General features: G+C 40.7%; 1 protein-coding gene and 1 long non-coding RNA gene across 5 annotated transcripts in view; one reads left to right on the forward strand and one right to left on the reverse strand.

The window, feature by feature from the left end:
- Window positions 1-14,743, forward strand: part of GRB2 (growth factor receptor bound protein 2) — a 61,688-nt gene extending 46,945 nt beyond the window's left edge. For 2 of the 3 annotated variants that reach the window (XM_063293129.1, XM_063293130.1), the window contains exons 4-7: window positions 8,346-8,468; window positions 9,647-9,815; window positions 10,321-10,494; window positions 12,668-14,743. In XM_063293129.1, coding sequence (XP_063149199.1) covers window positions 8,346-8,468; window positions 9,647-9,815; window positions 10,321-10,494; window positions 12,668-12,853 — 652 coding nt within the window. In that variant the 3' untranslated portion in view covers window positions 12,854-14,743. The remainder of the gene's footprint in view (window positions 1-8,345; window positions 8,469-9,646; window positions 9,816-10,320; window positions 10,495-12,667) is intronic. The other variant, XM_063293131.1, reaches the window with a different exon arrangement.
- A 2,104-nt stretch (window positions 14,744-16,847) lies between these two features.
- Window positions 16,848-21,605, reverse strand: LOC134490227 (uncharacterized). Of its 2 annotated transcripts, none has more exons than XR_010067192.1 (2): window positions 21,406-21,605; window positions 16,848-17,066 (listed from the first exon to the last, which is right to left on the reverse strand). It is a non-coding gene; the product is annotated as an uncharacterized LOC134490227 (long non-coding RNA). The 2 variants fall into 2 exon arrangements; XR_010067191.1 differs by lacking the exon at window positions 21,406-21,605 and adding an exon at window positions 20,506-20,673.
- Between the last annotated feature and the right edge of the window lie 86 nt (window positions 21,606-21,691).

The following is a 21,691-nucleotide window of genomic DNA, read 5'->3' on the forward strand; positions in this document are numbered from 1 at the left end:
TTGAACTATGTACTTTTCATTTTTTGTTCTTGCTGTTTATATTTTGTCTCTCTTGTTCCATCTCATTTCTAATTCTCCTAGGTTTTAGGGTACCCATTGTCCTGCTTTCCTTGTTACCGTTTTTCTACTCAGTTTTGGCTGCCACAAGTGTTGATTGCTACAGGAAATACTGTACTACAACAACAGCCAGAAATTATCTGCTATTGAAGATGGAACAAGTTGTAGAAATTGATACTATATTTAAAAAATCTGTGACTGACATTTCTTTTTTGTAAGAAGCTGTTTCTTAATTTATATGCATAATAAAATCTAAATTAAATATTAAATCAGGGCCAGGAAACTCTTTTCTGTAATGGTCCTCCAGAGGTAACATCAGAAGAACATAGAGCAATCGATGGAACCACTCTCTTGGCCACCTTCAGCCTTTCATTCTCCACAACCCACATTCTCCTGAAATAATCCTTTTTGGCAGGGGGAGTGCCTTCAAGTCAGTGTTGCCTCCTGGCAACTGCCTGGACAAGTCCCTGCAGTTTTCTTGGCAAGGTTTTTCAGAAGTGGTTTGCCCTTGCCTGCTTTCTAGGGCTGAGAGAAAGGGAGTGGCCCGAGGTCCCCCAGCTGGCTTCATGCCTAAAGCAGGACTAGAGCTCACGGTCTCCCGGTTTCTAGCCTGATGCCTCAACCACTACGCCAAACTGGCTCTCTGAAGTAATCTACCCTCCCCAATTAATATCCCAGTGATCAAAAATCTGATTGCCCTACTCCAAAATCATACGTCATCTAAACCTCAAAGCTTTCTCAAAGGTAAGAATAGCATTTTGGCAGTGGAACAAATTGTCAAGGAGGTGGTAGACTCCTCCCCTTCATTGCACCTGTTCAAGCACAGGCTAGACAGCCCTCCTTCTGGCTGGTTTAATTTGGACTACTGCACTAAATGGAGAGTGGGAATTGAGCTAAAAGGCCCCTTCCAACTCAATGATTCATTCTTACACAAAAATAACTCCAGGTCAATATTCTCCTTCCTCAAAATATCTCTCAGTGTAACTCCAGAGCCTGAAAATCAGAAGGAAAAGATAACATTGCCTTCAGAGAGTTTGAGAGAAACAACTTAGTTGCGCAGAAACATGAAGCAAATACTCCCCATTCATGCTTTTCTTTTTATCTTTCCCCTTTCAGATTAGCCTAACAAGAGAAGATGCTTTCATAGGCATAAGACTAGAGGTAGGGCCCTCCCTTCATTCCTGACTTTGGGACATGCTGGCTGGGATTGATGGGAATGGGAGTTCAGGAACACCTGAACAGCTACAGATTCTCCATCTCTGGGTTAGAATTTTGCTTCCTTTGTCAAGGAGAACAAGGGGGGAAAGAAAGAGCAGGTAGAAAAGGAAGAGAAATGATTGCCAGTCCTGTAGGCAGAAGAGAGACTAATGTGCTGCTCCACTGCACTCCAGAATGAATATCTGCATCCCGTGTTCAGTAAACAATTGGAGTGGCAGGGAATAGAAAAAGGAAGCTGCAGCCACCTCTGCTCCTAAACACCTTGTCCCAGACAGTCTCTCAGGATCATGCACAAGCGCATGCATGCATGCACACACACACATGCACGCACACGCTTCTGAGAACATTTCCTCATGAACAACAGGCAGTTCTTGCAAAGCAGGATCAGAGAGATTGCTCGGTTTCTGTTCCAGGCCCAAGGAGGAAGGGCTGGGAGACACTGAGGGCCAGATGAGAAATACTGCTGGCCAAATATGGCCAGCAGGCCAGCATTCCCAAATAACTCTTTTAGCCCTTACTCAGATGATTCAGGAGGTAATTACAGAGCACAAGAAGCAGTGAGGTTAACAGGGGCGGACTATCTTGAAATCAGGTTACAGGCTTACTGTCTGCAGGGTGCTATTCTATCATAGTTAGCTAATTAAGCACTATTTTATTAGTCATTGCCTTTAACAGCCATGAATTTGCTAAACATTTATGCCACTAAAAACTTAAATGTAGGAGATTACTTAAGATACCAAAGTTCGATACTTAGGCTAATCCACCTTTATTTTTATCCTTTCCTAATAATGCACTCGAATAAAATATATACAGGTACTCGTTTAGCGACCAAAATTGGGACTAGTAAGGTGGCCGCTAAGTAAAACTGCAACTGCTTATGATTTTATTTCAGCTTTTCTTTGCTTTAATAGACCTGCGAAGGTCATAAATGTGAGGATTAGTCACAAGTTACTTTTTCATCACCATTGTTAACTGCAAACAGTCACTGTCTGAGGCAGTCGCTAAACGAGGAATACCTGTACCCTTAATTTTAAAAAAATAACATTGTTTCCTCATTTCTATTCTGCCTTCTAAAAATATGTTCAAAACAGCTCTCAACTCACTGAACTTGTTCTGCTGCCAACCATTCTGGAAAACTATAGTTCCAAAATACAGTTAGGTAGCTTTTTACTTGGGATAATAATAAAGCAAAGTGCTGTTTATAGATGCTTCTTTTCAGCCAAGGTATAAAATAATTGTATGTACATTGACACCAAAAATAATAAATGTGTTCTTTATTTGCTTAATTCCAAAGATCTAACCAAAAAAAGAAGAGCTTCCAAGAGGTAGAGACATTTGCTCCATAATAAACGTAGAACAACTATAGATCACTTACATTTTATACTGGGTTAAAATTAGACATGAGGAAAAATAGATTTTAGGCACTACTTTAAAAAACGCTGAATAGATCATAAAATCGGCATCTTTTTATTTAATGCAATTAAATTGCAATGAGTAATTCTTGGCTTTCAGTTCATTTGCTTTGCTCATTGGTAAAACAGCGTGGTGTGGTTTTGATTTGACTGACTCTAGTAATAAATAGCATGCCTAAAATTACATTCTACTGACATGCTTCGCATGCTGAATGTGTAACAAATTGAGCCCTGCATAATGTGGCACCGTAGTGACTGACCACAAGCAGATTCAGAGGTTCTTTGGTGGTGATTGGAATAAATAACGATGGCTAAGTTTCTGGGCCAGAAGCTTAGGTCAACATACATACTGAAAAAGAACTTTGCTATATCTGTAAACTCCCAGTCTGTATATGCCCTTAGATTTGCTTCGACAACAGATCACCAAATGATGTTTAGATATTTGCCAGATAGCAGCTTCATCCTACAAGGATCATAATGCTGAGATATATGCGTAATTCAGTTCTATTTTGGGGATCTGTAGATCACAATCCTATTTTGTTTGAATTGCTATATATTTGCAAGAGATGAATTTTTTTGCAAGAAAGTTTTCAAGAAAATTCAGTTTATTTCTGAAAAAATGAGCTATAATATGCAGCAGATACGAAAACAAACCCAGCTTTTTGGCAATTCCTACAATATCTAACTGTAAACAGAGGATGAGCAAATGCAGTTCTCTTGGTGACATAATGTTGGGAAGTAATCCACCAAACGTGCAGTTTTGTTTATGTCCAATAAGATCCAGGTTTTTCTAATTCTTAAATCGCTTCTAACAGAAGGCAGCAGCATAATAACTTTTCAGCTGTTAGGGTGCATTGCACACCTTCCCTAATTGCAGTCTTTAATATAAACTTGCAAGCTAGTATTAATATCACCCTTTTGGAGATCGGAGATGGGCAGAAGCTTCAGGCTGTGAAGAGTTCATGGTAAAGGTAACAATTCATACTGGGGACTTCCTGATTGGTAGCTCAGTCATTTTAACCACGATGCCGACCCAAAACAGGTTATCGACTTATAGCTCAGTACAGCAAGTAATGATTGGACTCATTGAACCATAGAGTTGGAAGGGACCATTTAGGCCATCGAATCCAACCCTCTCCTCAGTGTAAGAATCCAAGTGAAAGCATCCCAGGCAGATGGATATCTAGCCTCTGCTTGAACTCATTCTGTGACACAAACCACTGTCTCCCTGGATAGTTGGTTCCAGAATCAAACTGCTCTTGCTGTTAGGAATTTTTTCATACTAGTCGGGATCTGCCTTCCTATGTTTTTAATTCCATGTCTTGCACTCTGGAACAAGAGAAAACAGGTTTTTATCTTTTTCTGTGGGACATCCCTCCAGGTTTTGGAAGAGTGCTATTTATCAGACTGTCCTCCTTATAGTCTGGACTGGAAACAGTTAATCCCAGAACAAGCCTGTCAGAGCTCTGATTATATTTATTGAAAGGATGGTTATGTTGCCATACAAGCATTTCATCCAGCACTGTGCCTTCAGCTGAGAAGCCCTGAATACAGGCAATTTGAGGTGGCAAAACTCTAGTCTGTTTTCTGTGTTTTTCTGATGCAAAGAGGAGGAGGCTTGCCTACAACTCTTAATTGTTTTGGTAATTGCTGCTTAATCATCCTTTTTGCCTTTCTCTGAACCTGTTTGGCTGTGGTTCTGAGAACTAGACACAGTACTCAATATGCAGTCTGTCAAAAGCAGAATCAAACTGAACAGTTCTCACGATTTGGAAATTTTAGTTCCATTGATGCAGCCTAAAATTGCATTTCTCCCACCAGTCCTTCTGTGCTGCCTCATCGTGGTGGTGGTGGTGGTGGTGGGTGCTCCTGGAAGGGATGAGCAAAAACACTGGGTATTCACCAAGGGTTGAAGATCATCCCAGTTGCTCAGCTAAACCTATGTTGGGCAGCAGTGATACAGGAGACTTTAGTGATGGTTCATACTGCATGGGGTACAGCTATTCATTCATTTGATTTGTATAGTGACTTGTTATTGTATAATTATACACATACAGTAAGTGTATAATTAAGTGACTTTGGGCAGCTCACGGTAGTTAAACAACAACAGCCAAATAGAAACAGGCAATGGTCCCTCTTTTGGGGGAGATGGGCGGTAATTAAATTTGAATAATAAATGGTAACCACTCATGTATTTTACCAAGAAAACTACCCGGATAGAAACTATAAAATGATTAATGACAGAGTGCCACATGATGGGTCCTTCAGGTCAGATAGCACTCAACATGTTACTGAGGAAGAGCTGAGGATCTTTTGGAGTACTAATGGTACTCCATTAGGTACTCCATTAAGATGTGGATAAATTAAAGCCTTCAGGATCCCTAGTTGCTGATGCTGCAAAGAAAATCCAAAGCTGCGAAGACAGAATTAAAGCAAGAACGTGGAATGTAAGAAGCATCAATATGGGGATGTTCCACAGTAAAAGATGAATTAACTATATGTCAACATCTTAGGTATCAGTGAATTAAAATGGACTGGAATTGGACACTTTCAGTCAGAAGATCATACTGTGTACTATTCAGGACACAAAAAACAAAGGAATGGCTTTGCCTTCATAGGAAGTATATAGTGTAGATATGTGCGTACAATGTAATCAGTGACCAAATTATATCAATTAAACTTCATGGGCAACCCATTAATATGATGACCATATGAGTTTATGCTTGAACCTCATTGATTGGGAACCAGAGGAACTGTGGAATTATTTTAAAGAAATTGTTATGGATGAATATGAAAAGAAACTGGCAAGATCAAGAAACAGAAGAAAGCAAACTGGATGTCAAAACCATAGAAATTGCCAAGAAGAGAAGACAAAGCCAAGAAAGACAAAGCTTTCAGGAAGGAACTTAACAAAAAATTTCAGGGAACTGTTAGAAGAGACAAGCAATATTACATCTTTTGTAATGATAACTGAAGATAGACACAGACATGAAAAAACAAGGAAATTCTTCCAAAAGAACTCTGAACTCAGAAGCAGGTTCCAAGCTCAAATTGTTATATCAAAGGACGCCAGTGGACAAACAGTAACCAATTCAAAGAAGTCCAAACAAAGATGGAAGGAGTATACCGAAATTCTGTACAATAGAGACGTCAACATCCAAGATGAGAAAATATTCTGTATTTACACAAATCTCTAGTACTAGAAGATGACGTTATATCAGGACTCCAGTCATTACCAAATTATAACACTATAGGGGATGATGAAATATCTACAGAAATATGGCAAGCAAAAAAAAAAGTATCAATAAAAGTTCTAACCAAGCTATGCCAGCAAATCTGGAGAATGACACAGTGGCCAACAGATTGGAAGAGGTCAATCTACGTACCAATACCAAAGAAAGGAAATCTATTACTGTGCAAACTATTGTACACTATACTTAATTTCATACGCTAGCAAAATAATTCTTAGGATCATCCAGAGCAGGTTAGACCTTACATGGAAAGGGAAATGACAGATGTTCCATCTGGCTTTAGAAAAGGTGGGAGAAGACAAGACACTACTGTTGATGCAATTGGATAATTGAGAAAGGCAAAGAATACCAAAAAGAAGTGAGAATATGCTTCATTGATCATTGAACCGAAAGGCCTTTGCTTGTATGGATCATGTCAAGATGTTGAGTGTGCTTACAAAAATGGAAATCCCAGAACATCTCATTGTCTTCATGCAAAACCTATATACAGATCAGGAAGCCACAGTACAGACCAAACATGACAAACAGACTGGCTCCAGGTTGGCAAAGGAATGAGACAAGTGGTATACTCTCCCCCCATTTATTCAACCTATATGCTCAGTATATATTAAGAAAAGCTGGATTGGAAGAAGATGAGTGAGGTTGTAAAATTGGAGGAAAACACATCAACAATCTGCATTACGCTGATGACAATACCCTGATAGCTGAAAATGCAAAGGATCTGCAAGCTCTAGTAATAAAAGTCAAGGAGCACAATGAAAAAATGGGACTAAAATTAAATATAAAGAAGACCAAACTAATGACAACAGGTACGGCAAACAGCCTTAGAATTGACAGTGAAGATATTGAAGTGGTAGATAGCTTCTGTCTTTTAGATCAACCATCAACAGTAAAAGAACAAGCAGTCAAGAAATACACTGCAGACTAGTATTTGGTAGAGTAGCCATGAAGGCCTTGGAAAGATGTTCAGTTGCCATGATATGCCTGAACCTACACAGATCAGAATCATGCCAGCAATTGTGTTCCTGTGAGACTCTATGGAATCAAAAGTTGGACTTTGAAGAAGCAGGATAGAGAGAGTATTGACAGAAGCAGGATAGAGAGTACTTTGGAAGTTGCAGAACTCCTGAGAATACTGCCCCTTTGTTCAGCTGTGTTATGTATGGGGAGTTGCTTCACTATAAGTTCTTGCTGTAGTGCGTTCTTTCCTTGAACTGATAAAACCTTGTCCTTTCTCATCAGCTGTAGTTTGACCACTTGTTGGTCCAGTTATTTGATTTTTTTTTAAAGGACTGTCTCAAGCTTTCATTTGCTGTAAGTGTATGTCTAGTTGTCAGGCAGGAACACAATTGTGCTACAAATATTGCAGTTTGCAACTGCAGGCTCCTGTCTATTAATCTTCACTTTTTCTTTTTATAGTACAGCCAGTTCTTTGTCCCTTCTCAGACCCTCAGGTATAGCCAACTATATATTCTTATCTTAGAGGAAAGATATATTAGGGACTCCTTTCTGGTCAGTTTCCCTGACAAACTCCTGTTAGCTTTTCTTGTGTGCTTGTTCTCTAAGCTCACTCCCTGGAATTTGGCTGCCTTATATTCCTCATACGGCCTCTGCTTAGTCACCAGGAAACCATGATTTGGTTGTGTCTAAAAGTGAATATGAAGTTGTATAGTAGCCCTCCACATTCCACAGACTGTTAGCTTACTGTTTAGCAGTACATTCACATTGGTTGTCAATGGAGTATAATTACTATCAATTATTTGAAGCAAAGTGCTTACCAATTATTTTATAACTTTGTGGGGAGCTGTTATGGTAATCTGTTAATCATTAATATCAGTGCTGCAGTTAAAATACACTGGTTTCATTCTGGGAAATCCCTCTTTACTAGTGACAGAACAGATGAAAACTGGAAATGATAAAAGTAACAAAACTGGTAGATACAGTTTGTTGGAGAATTGAGAACATTTATTAATACCAAGTATTATGTAGTAACTCGGCAAGAATCTTTTGTATTCTTATAATTCCTTTTTTCTTAACTTTTAAAATGTAGCTAAGGATTTTCTTTAAAATTTTAAGGTCTTGTTTGCATGCCATATTACCTCCGAATTCTTAAGGATACTAGCTTGTTTGTTTGTTTGTTTGTCTGTCATATTTCTACCACCGCCCATCTTCCCCACCCAGGAGATGCTTATCATGAATTCCCGATATGGTAGCATGTGCTGCTCAACCATTCCCAAAATTTCTCAGGCTAATGGAAGTAGTTAAACAGTTGTTGCCTGTATGCCCATTCCAGAAACAATTTAGCTGGTGTTATTTGTCAGATTGCTGCTCAAGTACAAGCCTGTCCAAACCTGCTCTTTCCATGGAATTTGAATTGGACTTAATTTCCAGTTCTCTGTTTGCACAGGTGGTTTTTTGGGAAGATACCTCGAGCAAGGGCTGAGGAGATGTTGGGTAAACAGAGACATGATGGTGCCTTCCTCATCAGGGAGAGTGAGAGTGCTCCTGGTGACTTTTCCCTCTCAGTCAAGTAAGTATTACTTTTTGATTGATATGATACATGATTGAGAGATATGATATGATATGATATATAATATGATAGCCTGGCTGCAATCTTTGAGAGTTCTGTTATCAAAATAGCATTGGCTAGAACAGGGAAAGAAAGTGAGTCTTAAAAATCTCTTCCTATGCAGGGATGGCTGCATTAGGCTTTCATAGTCAGGAGTGTCTAAGTTGCTGCAATTCTGAACTTTTGTGGTTCACAGTTCTCTTCAGGTACTAGCACATTAGAGGTTATGAAGGCAAAAACGGTGTTTCTCAGCCCACTGGGGATGAACTTAGTACTGTCAGCAACTCCCTAAACTCCAGTGCATTATATAGTGGGCAGCCCTGCAATCCCAGGAAAATGTGTTGCTTTAAAAAGTTGCAGATGAGTGCTGTGTTTGTGCCCCCAGAGGTTTCAGAGCACCTTTTGCCTTCCAATCCAAAGTGATGCTTGGTCACATACATAGGAAGTTTTTGGAAGGCCATCCACAGCTGCGTAGCTGTTTCCAATTCAGGCGCATTCACTACCAAAAGAGGTATTCAGAAAATGTTTATTTCTCCCAGTCTTGTGGCCTAACAGAATAATAAAGTACTTTGCTGTGTCCATCTTGTGCCATACAATCTTTTAAAACTCCTAGGTAAAGCTGCCTAGTAGTATGAGAGGCCTTCCTTTAATATCCAGGCTTAGTAGCCTGATGGTGCTTTTGTTTGTTTATCCACATATAGAGGTTGCCTGATTGCTTAGCGAATCTGGGTGGCTTAGAAATAAAAAAGAACAACATAGAGATACAAATAAAAAAAGGACCCAGGCCAACCAGACTGGACTAGTTCTTGGATTTAACTTTAAGTATTGGTATTCAGCTTGTTTATAAACAGTAATAAATGCGTGATAGAAATGAGAATTTCAAGACTTGCAAAAATTAATGGAGCTTTCATTTCACACAATTTATATGCATTTATTTCCTTGACTTGTCACATTGACTGCTAGCTTGTACTGCCACCTAATGTTTAGAATCCTCAAAACCCCAACGTGCATATCACTTGGTTTAGATTAACCCTGTTAACTCTGTACATGTGCAAGAAGCTGTAGAAAAGAATATATCTTGCCTGGCATAAAAGTTAAAGCAGTGAGCACCTCTGGAATGTTCTTCCCCTTCTTCTTAGATTCGGAAATGACGTACAGCACTTCAAGGTGCTTCGAGACGGTGCTGGCAAGTATTTCCTCTGGGTGGTAAAGTTCAATTCTCTGAATGAGCTGGTAGACTATCACAGATCAACCTCTGTCTCCAGGAATCAACAGATATTCCTCAGAGACATTGAACAAGTGCCTCAGGTATGAAAATCTCTGGAGTTTTCCTAATCATAACACCTTTTATTCTTTAATAATAACCTTATGAATGTCTTTGTTTAGTGGGAGGGGGGTTCTGTGAAGGATAAATGCAATCTTGGTGACTCATTAGGACAAATTCTGTTAGAAGCTACTCTGTTCTTGATAAAAAAATCTATAACCCATCCTTTAAGACAAGCCTTCAAGGATTTCTACATATCACACAATTAAAAAGTATAACAGAACATTCTCTTTCTGAAATAGCTGATAACTTTTTGAGACATACATGAAGCTGCAGTATGGAAAGGCAGACAGGAAATTTCCTTGCATGACCTATTTCTGGTGATGTTAGCAGAGGATGCAGCTCAATGTGCTCAAATGCCTGGGCAGTTTTTAAAAAGTCTGTGCCAGGTGCCAAGAAGATAGCCTGACAATGTTGGTGGAGGAGGGCTTTCTAAGAGGGTGGCTGGGGGAGCTCAGCGGCACCGCGGGTCAGCTGTTTTTCTCTCAGCTGACTAGCGGAGCCGGGTTGGCTCCTAGAGGCGCAGCAGCGCAGAGGAGGAGACTGCAGGGAGGCGGCGGCTTGGATTCTGCCCTCCTTTCTGACCCTGTGCTGGGAGAATCGGAGGGTGAAGAGGCTGGGGCACTGCAACGAGGTGGCGATGGCGACGGTGACGACATCCAGGCAAGTGGGGCCCTTGGGATAGAGGGCTTTGACAGCCAGCTGATTGCTGCCGGTGGAGGCTGGAGGAAGGCGGCAACTTGGCAGGAGAGGTGTCCGGTCTTTCCCGATGCCACCTATCCAGCCATGTGGAATAATGGCCACCTTGGCAGTGTCCCCCCCACCCCCCGGGATTCCAGACAGTGGTTGCCTGGGGCTTGCACGACCCATCATAAGTCCCCCTCTTTCGGTGCCATGTTAACTTCAAATGGTTGCTGAACGAGTGGATGTTAAATGAGGACTACCTGCAAAATGATAATGTCATAGTTCACTGTTTTCTAAACCTCAGAGCTGCTGAAAATAAACACAAAGCGTCAACAAGTTCAGCATGATAGGAGGCAGTCATGTAGCCAGATCCCTAATTATTTAAGACTTTTATCGGAACAGCACTTGGATTGGCTAGAAGTTGACCAATATGGTGATGAGGCAGAATCACTCCAATCTACTTATTACACTATGTGCATAGCTTCTGAAAGGCTTCAAAGGCAAACTTACATACTATGTTTTACGTTACTTTGATCTCAAGGTTATTAGTATATGGGTATTTGTTGTCAGACTGCCTTTGCCCAAGAGGTCCACAGCTGGGTTTGCCAATGTGAAGAGGCAGATGGCACTGTATGCCATTTGGGCCTCAAATGATAACAGTGCTCTGTCAGCCACCGTCTTAAATCTTGAGTCGGGTTATTTAGGTGAAATGCAAGAATAGTTGGAACACCATCTTTTGGTCAGATGAACCACTTGTTCAAAGAATCCTTTCTTACTGGCATAGCTAGACTGAACTTGAATGGATTGGATCTCTCCAGGCCATTATTGACTGCAGGCGTTAGTTGAGCATTCCTGCTGGCTCACCTGAAGCTGATCAGAGGCAGAGGTGGAGTTACGAATTGGCATCTCCCTCACAAGTTTCGTGGAAAACATTGAACCCTGTGACGTTCTGGCCTGTTAGTGGTATATGTGGCCAAGCAGTTGTTTTCTACCACCAGTCTTTGAAATTAGCCATCCAGATAGGACTGGCTCTTCTGAAGTGCAGTGCTTCTCCCCCAGGCAGTCTGTTCAGAAGGATACCAGAGACCTTGGAGAGATACAGCTGTAGGAGAAAGTTAAAACAAAAAACAGGGTTACATTTCTGCCATCCAGCTTCTGGGGAACTGGATCAAAATGGATCCAGGTAACTGTTTTCATCAAAGATAACTGAAGTTGCTTGGCAACCATTTGCCCCCAAAAGAAGAGATATTTGTGACTTCTACATAGTTAACCCATCTGGTTCCAGAGTTAGTTAGATGAACTACGTGTGGGAAAAGACTTAATCTCTCAAATGAAACAGTCTTGTCTGCTAGAGTAAAACCGCAAATAACATTTTGCTGTACTGTCTCTGAATTCACGAACAAAGTTCCTCATCAAGCTAGAAAAGAAGGAAGGAAATAGAGGAAGAGGTAGCCCATGAAGATGCACCAGGACTGAATTTCATTTTGACAGCCTGAGTGTATGTTAGAGTAGCAAATCTGGGGCCCTCCAGTTTCTGAATTACATTATCTAGTTGCTACAGGCATCATAGTCAATGGTAAGTGATGCAAGGAGTTGCCATTCAGCAACATCTGGAAAGCCATAGCTTTCTCACCTCTGGATTACATGAATCCTCCTGTTGCCATTAAAATTTTACTTATGAAGATTTGTTTTTAAAAATGGGTTCATTTGAATAGCTTTTGTCTTTAAAGCAGCCTGATGCATATCAAAGTCACATATGTGCAGTAAGATGATACAGAATTATTGTAACACTTCACTAGCCAATGTTTGTAGGTTTATTTTGTATTATGGACACAACCATGAGAATTCAAAAATGTGGCCCACTTTTTTATTGTGAGACTTTTTAATAGCCATAGTTGGTAATAAAATTCAGGCTCAGCATTTTGTGTATCACAGAGTAAGCATGGTATATAAGTAAGACTTGCTGCGGTTTATATTTCTGAATGAATTAACTCGCAACAAACAAATCAGGGCATTATCTGTAGTCATCGCTTAGCATCAAGAGCTTTAGACGTAATGACTCTAGGTAGACTATAGTTCATGCCGCAGAAAGAAAAATGGGCGATTTGGAGGCCTCACCAAATAACTCACCGTTCTTCTCTTTACTCTGCAGCAACCCTCATACGTACAGGCTCTTTTTGATTTTGACCCTCAGGAGGAGGGAGAGCTCGGCTTCCGCCGTGGAGACTTTATCCAGGTCCTTGACAATTCTGACCCCAACTGGTGGAAAGGAGCCTGCCATGGACAAACAGGCATGTTTCCACGCAACTACGTAACCCCAGTGAACCGGAACATCTAGAGCAGATTGCTAAAGATTATTTAAGGAAACGGGAAAAACAGTAAACTCCGCATTCAGAATCTAACAGCAGCCAGTGATCTCCAGTCATCAGGCCATAAAATCGAGTCCCCTCTCTGCCTGAGGGGGAACACTTTTTTTCACTCAGAATGGAACTTTGTGGGGAGGGGACAGGAGAAGGGTCCAATTTACGCACCCAAACTTATCTTTAAATTAAAATGGATATTAACAGATTTCTTTGGTTATTTCTGGGGTGGCCCCTTTTGTTCATTGGTCCCTTGTCTCCCCAACACCAGTGCACCAGTGCATCAGTGTATGAAGTGTTATTGCTATATGAAGTCCATGCTATGCCATGAAAGGAAGAGAGGAAGCTCTGTTGGTATCTGCTATTCATGCAAACGGTCTTCATGAAGGGACTGAGAGAGGAGCCAAAAACCTTAGCCGTTTTTTTAAACCCACACACACGCACACGGCAGTCCTGCTTCTACCTTCAGTGTTTTGCTGAAGACTAAGATAAGGTCTTAATTTTGTTCCTCACTGCTTTTCAGTCTGAAACTTGTGCAGCTTTTGAGCAGAGGGGAAGATGGTAAATAGGTTGTAGGGCTTTTCTGAGAAAATCTGTATTGCAACCAGATCATGTTTTCATTAAGCAGGACAGCTTTTAATTTTTTTTAACTCTGTGGTTAAGCAAGTTCCTTGTTTTTTAATTAGTGCCTTTCCCTCATTTCCTATTTTTAAAAGGACAGTTCACATTTTTCAGTTTATTCCTGTTTTTATGTAAATATTTAAGGGATTGAATGAGAGGAATGTAACTTTATTACATGAAAAGATCGCCATATACCAGGTGGAGCTTTAAAATATGTATAAGCCTCTGATATTTTTCATACTAGTTGGGGAAAAGGCATAAAATGTTCCAAGACCCACAGCCCAGGGGGTCTTGAGCAAGAGAGAGTAAATTGCCCCAGTTTGAAAGAAAAGGCATATTTTACAAAGCTTAGAATGAAATACCAAATTATTTTTCCCAAAGACAGTAAAAAGGTCTCAAGAAATAGTGCTTACTTCTAGGGAATGCTTGACCCCAGTGCTTGGGGGTGAGCAGTCCAGCCCTCTCCCAAGTTGGCTGACTCACAGTTGCAATCCGAGACTCATTCGCAAGAGGGAATTGCCTTCCAGCAGCTCCCCATTTTTCTACACCAGTATTACTGTAGCTGCAGGAGTCAAGTTTTACTCTCAAATCCCGGGAGATTGTGTTCAACTTTTTATCCTGATGAAACTCATAGGTGCCATGTGTAATACTATGAATGGACTTAGACTTTAAGACAAGGGAGAGCAACCTGCAGGGCTCCAGTGCCAACCAGTTACCTTATTTCCTTTTGCTGAGCCGCATGCCTGGAACTTCCACCTTAGTAACAGACCCCAAAGCTACCACAGAGACCTTCCCTTGCAGAGATGTGCTGTTCTGCCCATGGGGAGAAAAACACTTTGTTGGTGGGTGCCTTTTTATACTAAGTGTTACAGGTGTTATTCTTGAGATGGACTCTGCCTTATATTTCCATTTCTCTCAGCAGGTGAAAAAAGAAAGCTACCCTGTAGCATATTAATTTCTCACGTTTTTCTTGCTAGCTGTCTCTCTCCCCCCCTACTTTCTTCTTTTTTAAAATTATTGGAAAAGGAATCTATGGCATTCTACATTCGGACCATTTGATTGTTTTTCTTATTTTGGAATTGGTGTATATCATGCAGCCTTGCAGACATAATGTCTTGTGTGTATATATATATTAAATCAGTGTTTAAATAAAAACAGGCCTATGTACGTAATCCGTTAATGCAGCAGCATTTGGTAGATAGTCATTAACTGTGAATAATAAATATACAACAAATTCTTCACTTGAATATCAGTGTCTTTTTTATTAACTTACTGAGCCATTAGCATATTTAAAAAAATCAGTGTGGGTTTGGAGTAGCATGCTGGAGGTCACACTCCCAGAAATGGGAAGGACCAGATCAAAGACTAACCTTGATTTAAATTAAAGTTGTTATGCTAGCTTCCCATTACGTTCCCTTTGGAGCACATAAAGTAGGGAAAGCATGCGGAGCATAACTTCTTGAATTCTTTCCAACCTGCTTACCAGGGTTGGTCATTGGGGACACCTGCATTTTCTTCTACATAATGAAGTGACATGTTTCAGATACCTTTCTGCACTTTCTCACCAGGGACTGATAGGGGCATGGGCATATGTATTGTCTCTGTGCATCTGCATCTGATCTGAGTGGGTACAAATGTGTTGCCCGTGTGTGTGTTTCTACTCTGTTGCATTGGTACCCCTGCACCGAGAGGCAGAGGGTGTGCTGCATGCATTTCAGGTCATGCGCTGGGGAGGGGGTGTTGCTTTGTTTCGTTTATTTCTCCTGGACTAGTCTGGCCTGTTACCAGACTCAGTCTTCATTTTGCCAGTTCCTCCATGCATATACATAAAAATGCACACAGCAAATTTGGTCCCTTCTGCTTTCAGAGTTAATCCTGCTGACAAAGTCTCCAGCCCTTTTATATAATTTCATTCTGCTGTTCAGAGTTGGAAAGAATAAAAAATATAGCTTGGCAACTTTGGGCAGGGCCAGCTCTAGGCTAAGGCCAAGTAGGCACTAGCCTAGGGGTGCCAAATTTTAGGGACCTCCAAAATTGAAAAGGTTTCCAAAAAACACAACAAAAAAGCAAAAAGCAGCAACAGCACACACTGAGCCACACGTCCACAAAATCAAGTGGCTTGTTAAATACAGTATAATTTTGCAAAATTGTTGCCATATGACCACAATTGGTGCTGATGTAATTAAAATTATTTACTGTGTAAATAAGGTGAAAATGTTCAAGAAAAGAAAACAATTATCCAGGGCTGAAAATCGTAAGTATAAAGGTCAAAAATTTGAAGGAAAAAAAACACAAAAGGGTGCCTTTTTGAAATTCCTAACAAATTTGGAAGATGAGCCAAACCATAGGGGGCGCCACAATATGACTTTGCCTAGGGTGCCAAAATGTCTAGAGCCAGCCCTCCCTTTTCAATTTTTCATCCAGCAAAAATCTTAGCTTATTTAATTTGGATTTCTAGTGCACTTGATGCTAAATGTAAGGAGCAACTAAAAGATCAAGAGAGACAAATGTGTAAAATAATGCAATAGTTCTCTTGATTAAGGATGATGATAAAATTTATATTATGATATTACAGTCTTTCCCTTGTAAAAATATTTCAGAGCTTAAAGCAATAGTAAATTCATGCATGGTTGTTTTTAACCATTTATCAAATAAGCCAGAAGAGTTGAAGGGCAAAGTAATTATGACTTGTTAGCCAATTTTTTTTTTTTTTGCCCTCCTTTTCTAGCTTGTCATTCTTCCCTCCTTGCAGTCTGGACTGGAAATAGTTACTCTAACGATAAGAATCAAAGCTCTCTGATTAATAGTATTAATAAGAAGGAAACTTAAGTTTACAACATAAAAATTCCACCAAATACCACATTTCAAATCAGAAAACATCATCTAGTCATCCTCATTGGTACACTGGTGAATGTAACAAAAATTATTTTCAAATGATCTATAGCCTAAAACGATGTCTGTTTTGTTCTATCTTATTTCATCATGGTAAATCAAAAATCAAGTGGCTTTGTGTAATGTATAATATCTGTCTGTGGTCTCTTTCATTTTCTACTAAGCTGTAGCTTGTTTACTACACCAAAGCTGGATTCACACAATGTGATAAATCATATGACAAACCAACTTCATAGCTCATAGTAAAGGATCTTCCCCACTTCCCAACAATTACATTCAAAGTTCTACCCCACTACAACACACATAGTTGAATATGCTATAAAATGTGCCCAATAAACTCTTAACCCAGGATAAATTTTGGTTAAGCCGACATAGTCTGACAAGCAATATCAGTTGGAAGCAATTCATATGGCTGTGTCAGTCATTGTCTTCCTAAAATAAAACTGGGAAACATTCATGTTAATGGAAGAGGATCTATATTTTCTTGTTTATGCAAAATAACTGGTAAGAAAGCAGGACAGATTTTGACACAACAAAATTAGCTGTTAAGTATTTGTTGTCTTCTGCTTTTAGCGCTTAGTTCCACCGCTCTATAGTTTCTTCATGCTTTTTTCCAGAGTGATTCCTTGCTGCACAAGGCTGCTGCTTAGTTTCTTGTAAGTTCTGAAAGCAGGTTTGCTGGAAAGAAGAGGAGGCAGGTTAGCAGTTTTACTGAATGCCCAGAACTTACTGTTTTGATAGAAACGTGTAATACCTAAGGACCAGTTTTGGAGGACATAAGCATTGTTTATTATGGGCCTTCATGAAAATATGGCCTGTGTCATTCAATCTGGGGACTGCTTTTTCTCAGTTAATCTTGGGTTGATGGCTTTAATATCACTGCTACAATTTTGACAGAACGGCACAGAAATTAAAAATGTATCTTTCTTGAGCACTTTCCCCTTTTTTGTCCAATTAAGATTGTAGTTTATTCTCCAAATAACCAAGTATTTCACAGTATGTAGTAAGGTAAAGGTAAAGGTTTCCCTTGACGTAAAGTCCAGTCGTGTCCGACTCTAGGGGGCGGTGCTCATCTCCGTTTCAAAGCCTTGGAGCCGGCGTTGTCCATAGGACACTTCCGGGTCATGTGGCCAGCATGACTCACGGAACGCCGTTACCTTCCCGCCGAAGCGGTACCAATTAATCTACTCACATTTGCATGTTTTCGAACTGCTTGGTGTGCAGAAGCTGGGACGAGCAACGGGAGCTCACCCCGCCGCGGGGTTTCGAACTGCCGACCTTCCGATCGACAGCTCAGCGGTTTAACCCGCAGCGCCACCGCGTCCCTGCAGTATGTAGTAATTAGGCCAACATTCTTGACTCCATTATTATGTTCTTATAATATGTTTAATTCAACCAGTTTTCTGAATTTGCACAATACAGTACACCTAATCACACAGAGGTGTGCACAACACATAGCTAAAAGTGGTTTCGTCCATTTGTGATTTTACCAGCTCTTTAAACTTTTTCCAGATTCAAAACAACCACAATTTTGAGTTCAAGAAATGGGGTTATAACTTTGGGTAAAAGTACCGGTTTCTATAATTCCAAGTAATGGCTATTTTAGTTTTGGATGACCCAGTGGTTGTGTTCACATTATTAATTGCAAATTAGCCAATCAAATTTTAGCAAGTGTGTTATGCACACTCAGCCCATGTACTTTGTTTATGGTTCAGTGTGCCATGCGGACCTAAGCAATGGGATTGATTGAGTAAACCATACTCCAAATTTCAGATGGGCCCACCAGACAAACAAGTTGGAGAAGCTTGTGGTCAGCTTGATTTCAAATAAAAAAGAACCAGCTCTTATTGGCATTTTTTAAAAACATGAGATTTATATTTTATACCTCACCCACCCCAATTCTCGAAATGCTGCAGGAATATTAAAAGATGGGAGCAAAATTTCTTTGAAATAGTTTTTCCAATTCACTTGATAGCCTGTTACCAATGTGATCTTTGCTGGCTTCTGCTTGCAAATTAAGTTCCATTTTGCATACAAAATGTATTTTTAGGCAAATATCACCTCTCTAGATGACATATTCATCAAAGCTTCTATTTTAAAGGAAAAATGTGTGCTTACCTGTTGCTTAAATTGTTAGTTGTGCGCTAGAAGGCCTATGGCTGACATTTAAAGCTTGGCTGCCAGTGAGCCTGTGCTTCAATTGCTCTAAATAGACGCTAAGTAACCACAGCAACAATGAACTTGCAATATACGTGTTCAGGCAGAGTCAGTCTGCTCCAAGTCCCATCACTTAAATGTGTCATCTCATGGGACTGAGGAAGCATGCCTTCTTTGTTGTAGCCCCTGCCCTCTGGAACAGCATCCCCCAGAGATACACACAGGTCCCACTCTCCTTGGTTCTGGAAATCTCTCTAGACCTGGTTCTGGCCCCGGGCCTGGGGTTAGGGTGGCTGTGGAGCAGGGTTAGGGAGTGTTATTTTGGCCTAGACAGTCATGCAGTTATTAGTTGTGTTTTTAATATATGCATTGGACTGGTTGTATGCTGCCCAGAGTTGGACGGCCTTACCAAATCCAATTTAATAAATAAATAAATAAATAAAAATCCTCATTCAGCATTAAAAAAATGTGAAGCACTTTGTTTAGAGACAGAGTGTGGATTTTGTATTTAAATTGCAATCTGACATCTGTTCAGAAATCTATGATTTTAAAACAAACCAAAACACTGGGAATCTTGGGCAGCCCTTGGAAAAGCCTGGCATAAGATTTGATATGTGATTATTTACAGGGTAGTTGGGACTTATTACGTGCTTTTCTCATAATCTTAGAGAAAATGGAATTCAGATGTGATGAACAGGCTAACAGTGACACAGGCAGAGCAAACTCACACTGAAATTAATGAGAAATGCTTTGGACACCAGTCTCAGCAGGAGCAGTAGAAACTTTCTTCTGTTATTGTATCGGCCTGGCAGTTTTTCTGAACCCAGCTGACTCTCAAAAAGGATGAGGATGAGGATGCGATGATACACTTTGCAGGATAAAAAATGGTCCCCTCTGCACTGCTTGTTGAGTTCCAAGCATTCCTGTATTAAGGTAATTTTGGATCCTTCTCAATCTGGATTTCAGCCCAATTTTACATCTCAAGCTAAATGGATTCTCTGTTTTGGGAGAGCAAGAAGGAATGAGTGTCGGCTTTCTTTCTGTACTAGTCTGACCAAAGAAAGTTGTCAAGCAACTGACAAGTCAAGAATCCAAGTATACCTGATACATTTACCTTCAAGTTTCTTTATGGAAAAAACTAGATGATCCTAAGACCATCTCTTCCCCACCATCCAATAGGGATTTCCCCTTTGTCCTTATTCATTCATACTCTTCTTGGTTCTTGTGTGTGTGCAAATACATCCTGCCGCTCCTTGACTCTTCAGGTGTAGCCTCTCAATTCACTTGCTATTTTCAGCTATTCCATCACACAATTCTCTCTTTTCTTCCCTTTACTCCTCTATTACTTTTTCCTTCAGTTATCCTTCCTTTCTCCTCCAAACTTCTTCCCTTTCCAGTAACTTAGAAAATCTCTCCACGCAATCCATTTCCTTTGGTCTCTACCTTAATTTCACCTGTAATTTCACCTGTAATTATTATTATTAGACTATACTGAAATTGTTTTTTAGAATCACAACTGCTCTTTAATCTTTCAAAGAATCACATATCAGTACCAACTCCAAACATAAAACAGTTATTTTGAACTGTAGCAAACTGACATAGGATAACAACACAAATTAACATTCCTCTACTCATTTCCTTGGAAGCTTAGTTTTATTGCATCTCTGAGTGGGATTCTTCAGACTTAGATGTGAACCCTTCCCTCCTTGCCAGCAATGCATCCTTGATGTACCTATTGCTCCCCCCGCATCCTGCTTGGGCAACTTCTTGGTCCACCTTTGAGATCATTTCTGATTCATTTTTGATAAACAGAGGTACAGATAGTCCTTGCTTAACAATGGTAATGGGACCAGAATTTCCATTGCTAAGCGATGCAGTTGTAAAGTGCAATGTCACATGACTGCATTGCTTAGAGACAGCAGTTCTGGCATTCCCCAGTTACCATCGGTAAGTGAATCACCTCACATGACTGTGACTTCCAACTTCCTGCTGGCTTCCCCATTGACTTTGCTTCTGGAAAACCAGTAGGGAAGGTCACAAATCACAATCATGTGACCACGAGATACTGCACTGGTCAGAAATCCGGGCTGGTTGCCAAGTGCCCAGATAACGATCACATGACCACAGGGGCACTAGATGGCCAGAACTTTGAGGACTGGTTGTAAGTGCCACTTGTTCAGTGCCATTGCAAGTCCAAATGGTTGCTTGAAGGAGTAATCATTAACCGAGGACCACCTGTATAGTAATAGCCAAGCATGGGGAATGATTTATCCTCCGTAAATACCAATATCCAATAAACGAGAATACCTGTAACTCAGGGTTGAACTGTGGAGTCCTCGATGCTCTCTGAGCTTGGTTGTTTTTTTGCAGACGGTTCTTGCACTGATGATGTTACCTAGTTAGGTAATGAAACCGGTTTTGGGGGGTTTTTTGGTCTCCAGCCTGGAGTTAGGAATAAAAGCTCCTCATAACCAGGGTAGGGTGAGATTGGGGCTGCTCGTTGAAGTAACTGCACCAGATAATGCGAACGGTTGAAATGACAGGAAGAACTGGAGTCATTCATCCTCTGATCAGATTCATCCTTGGACAGATATGGGGCTCAATTATATACGCAAACTATATATACAGCACTATGTGGAATGGGAGCAGGGAAAAAGCCTCTCCAAAAGTTGAGTATGGCCGCCACGCCTTAATCAAAGACGCACAAGAAACAGGGAACTTCGGATCTGCCTTCTCGCCCAGCCCCGCGACTAGTTCATCGGAAAGGTTTGCAGTGCCACCCCGCGTCGAGATGTGCAAAAGCAGCATGCGTTTCCTGAGAAATCCGAGACTTCAGTAAAGATGGACGAGAGTAAATTACCCGGGGGGTGGCGTCCAGCAGTCCGGAAGGGACTCGTGTTTTAGATCTCTTTTCGGGTTCTGCGCTTTCTATGGCTATTTCTTATCAAATACATCCTAGGCCACTTGAAATGCGTCCGTATACGCAAGTTGGAGCCCTCTTCTAGGAAACCTCCGCACCCCCATCTTCTCTTGCCTTGATCCTCAGCCATAAGCACGCATCGCGGCCCATCGCAGACTACATTTCCCAGAGAGCCCAGCGGCTGTCATCCCAAGCGAGAGCCGCGTGAGGCCGTCCTTCAGACCCG

Source organism: Candoia aspera, chromosome 2, assembly GCF_035149785.1.
Source record: "Candoia aspera isolate rCanAsp1 chromosome 2, rCanAsp1.hap2, whole genome shotgun sequence".
NCBI classification, from domain to species: Eukaryota; Metazoa; Chordata; class Lepidosauria; order Squamata; family Boidae; genus Candoia; species Candoia aspera.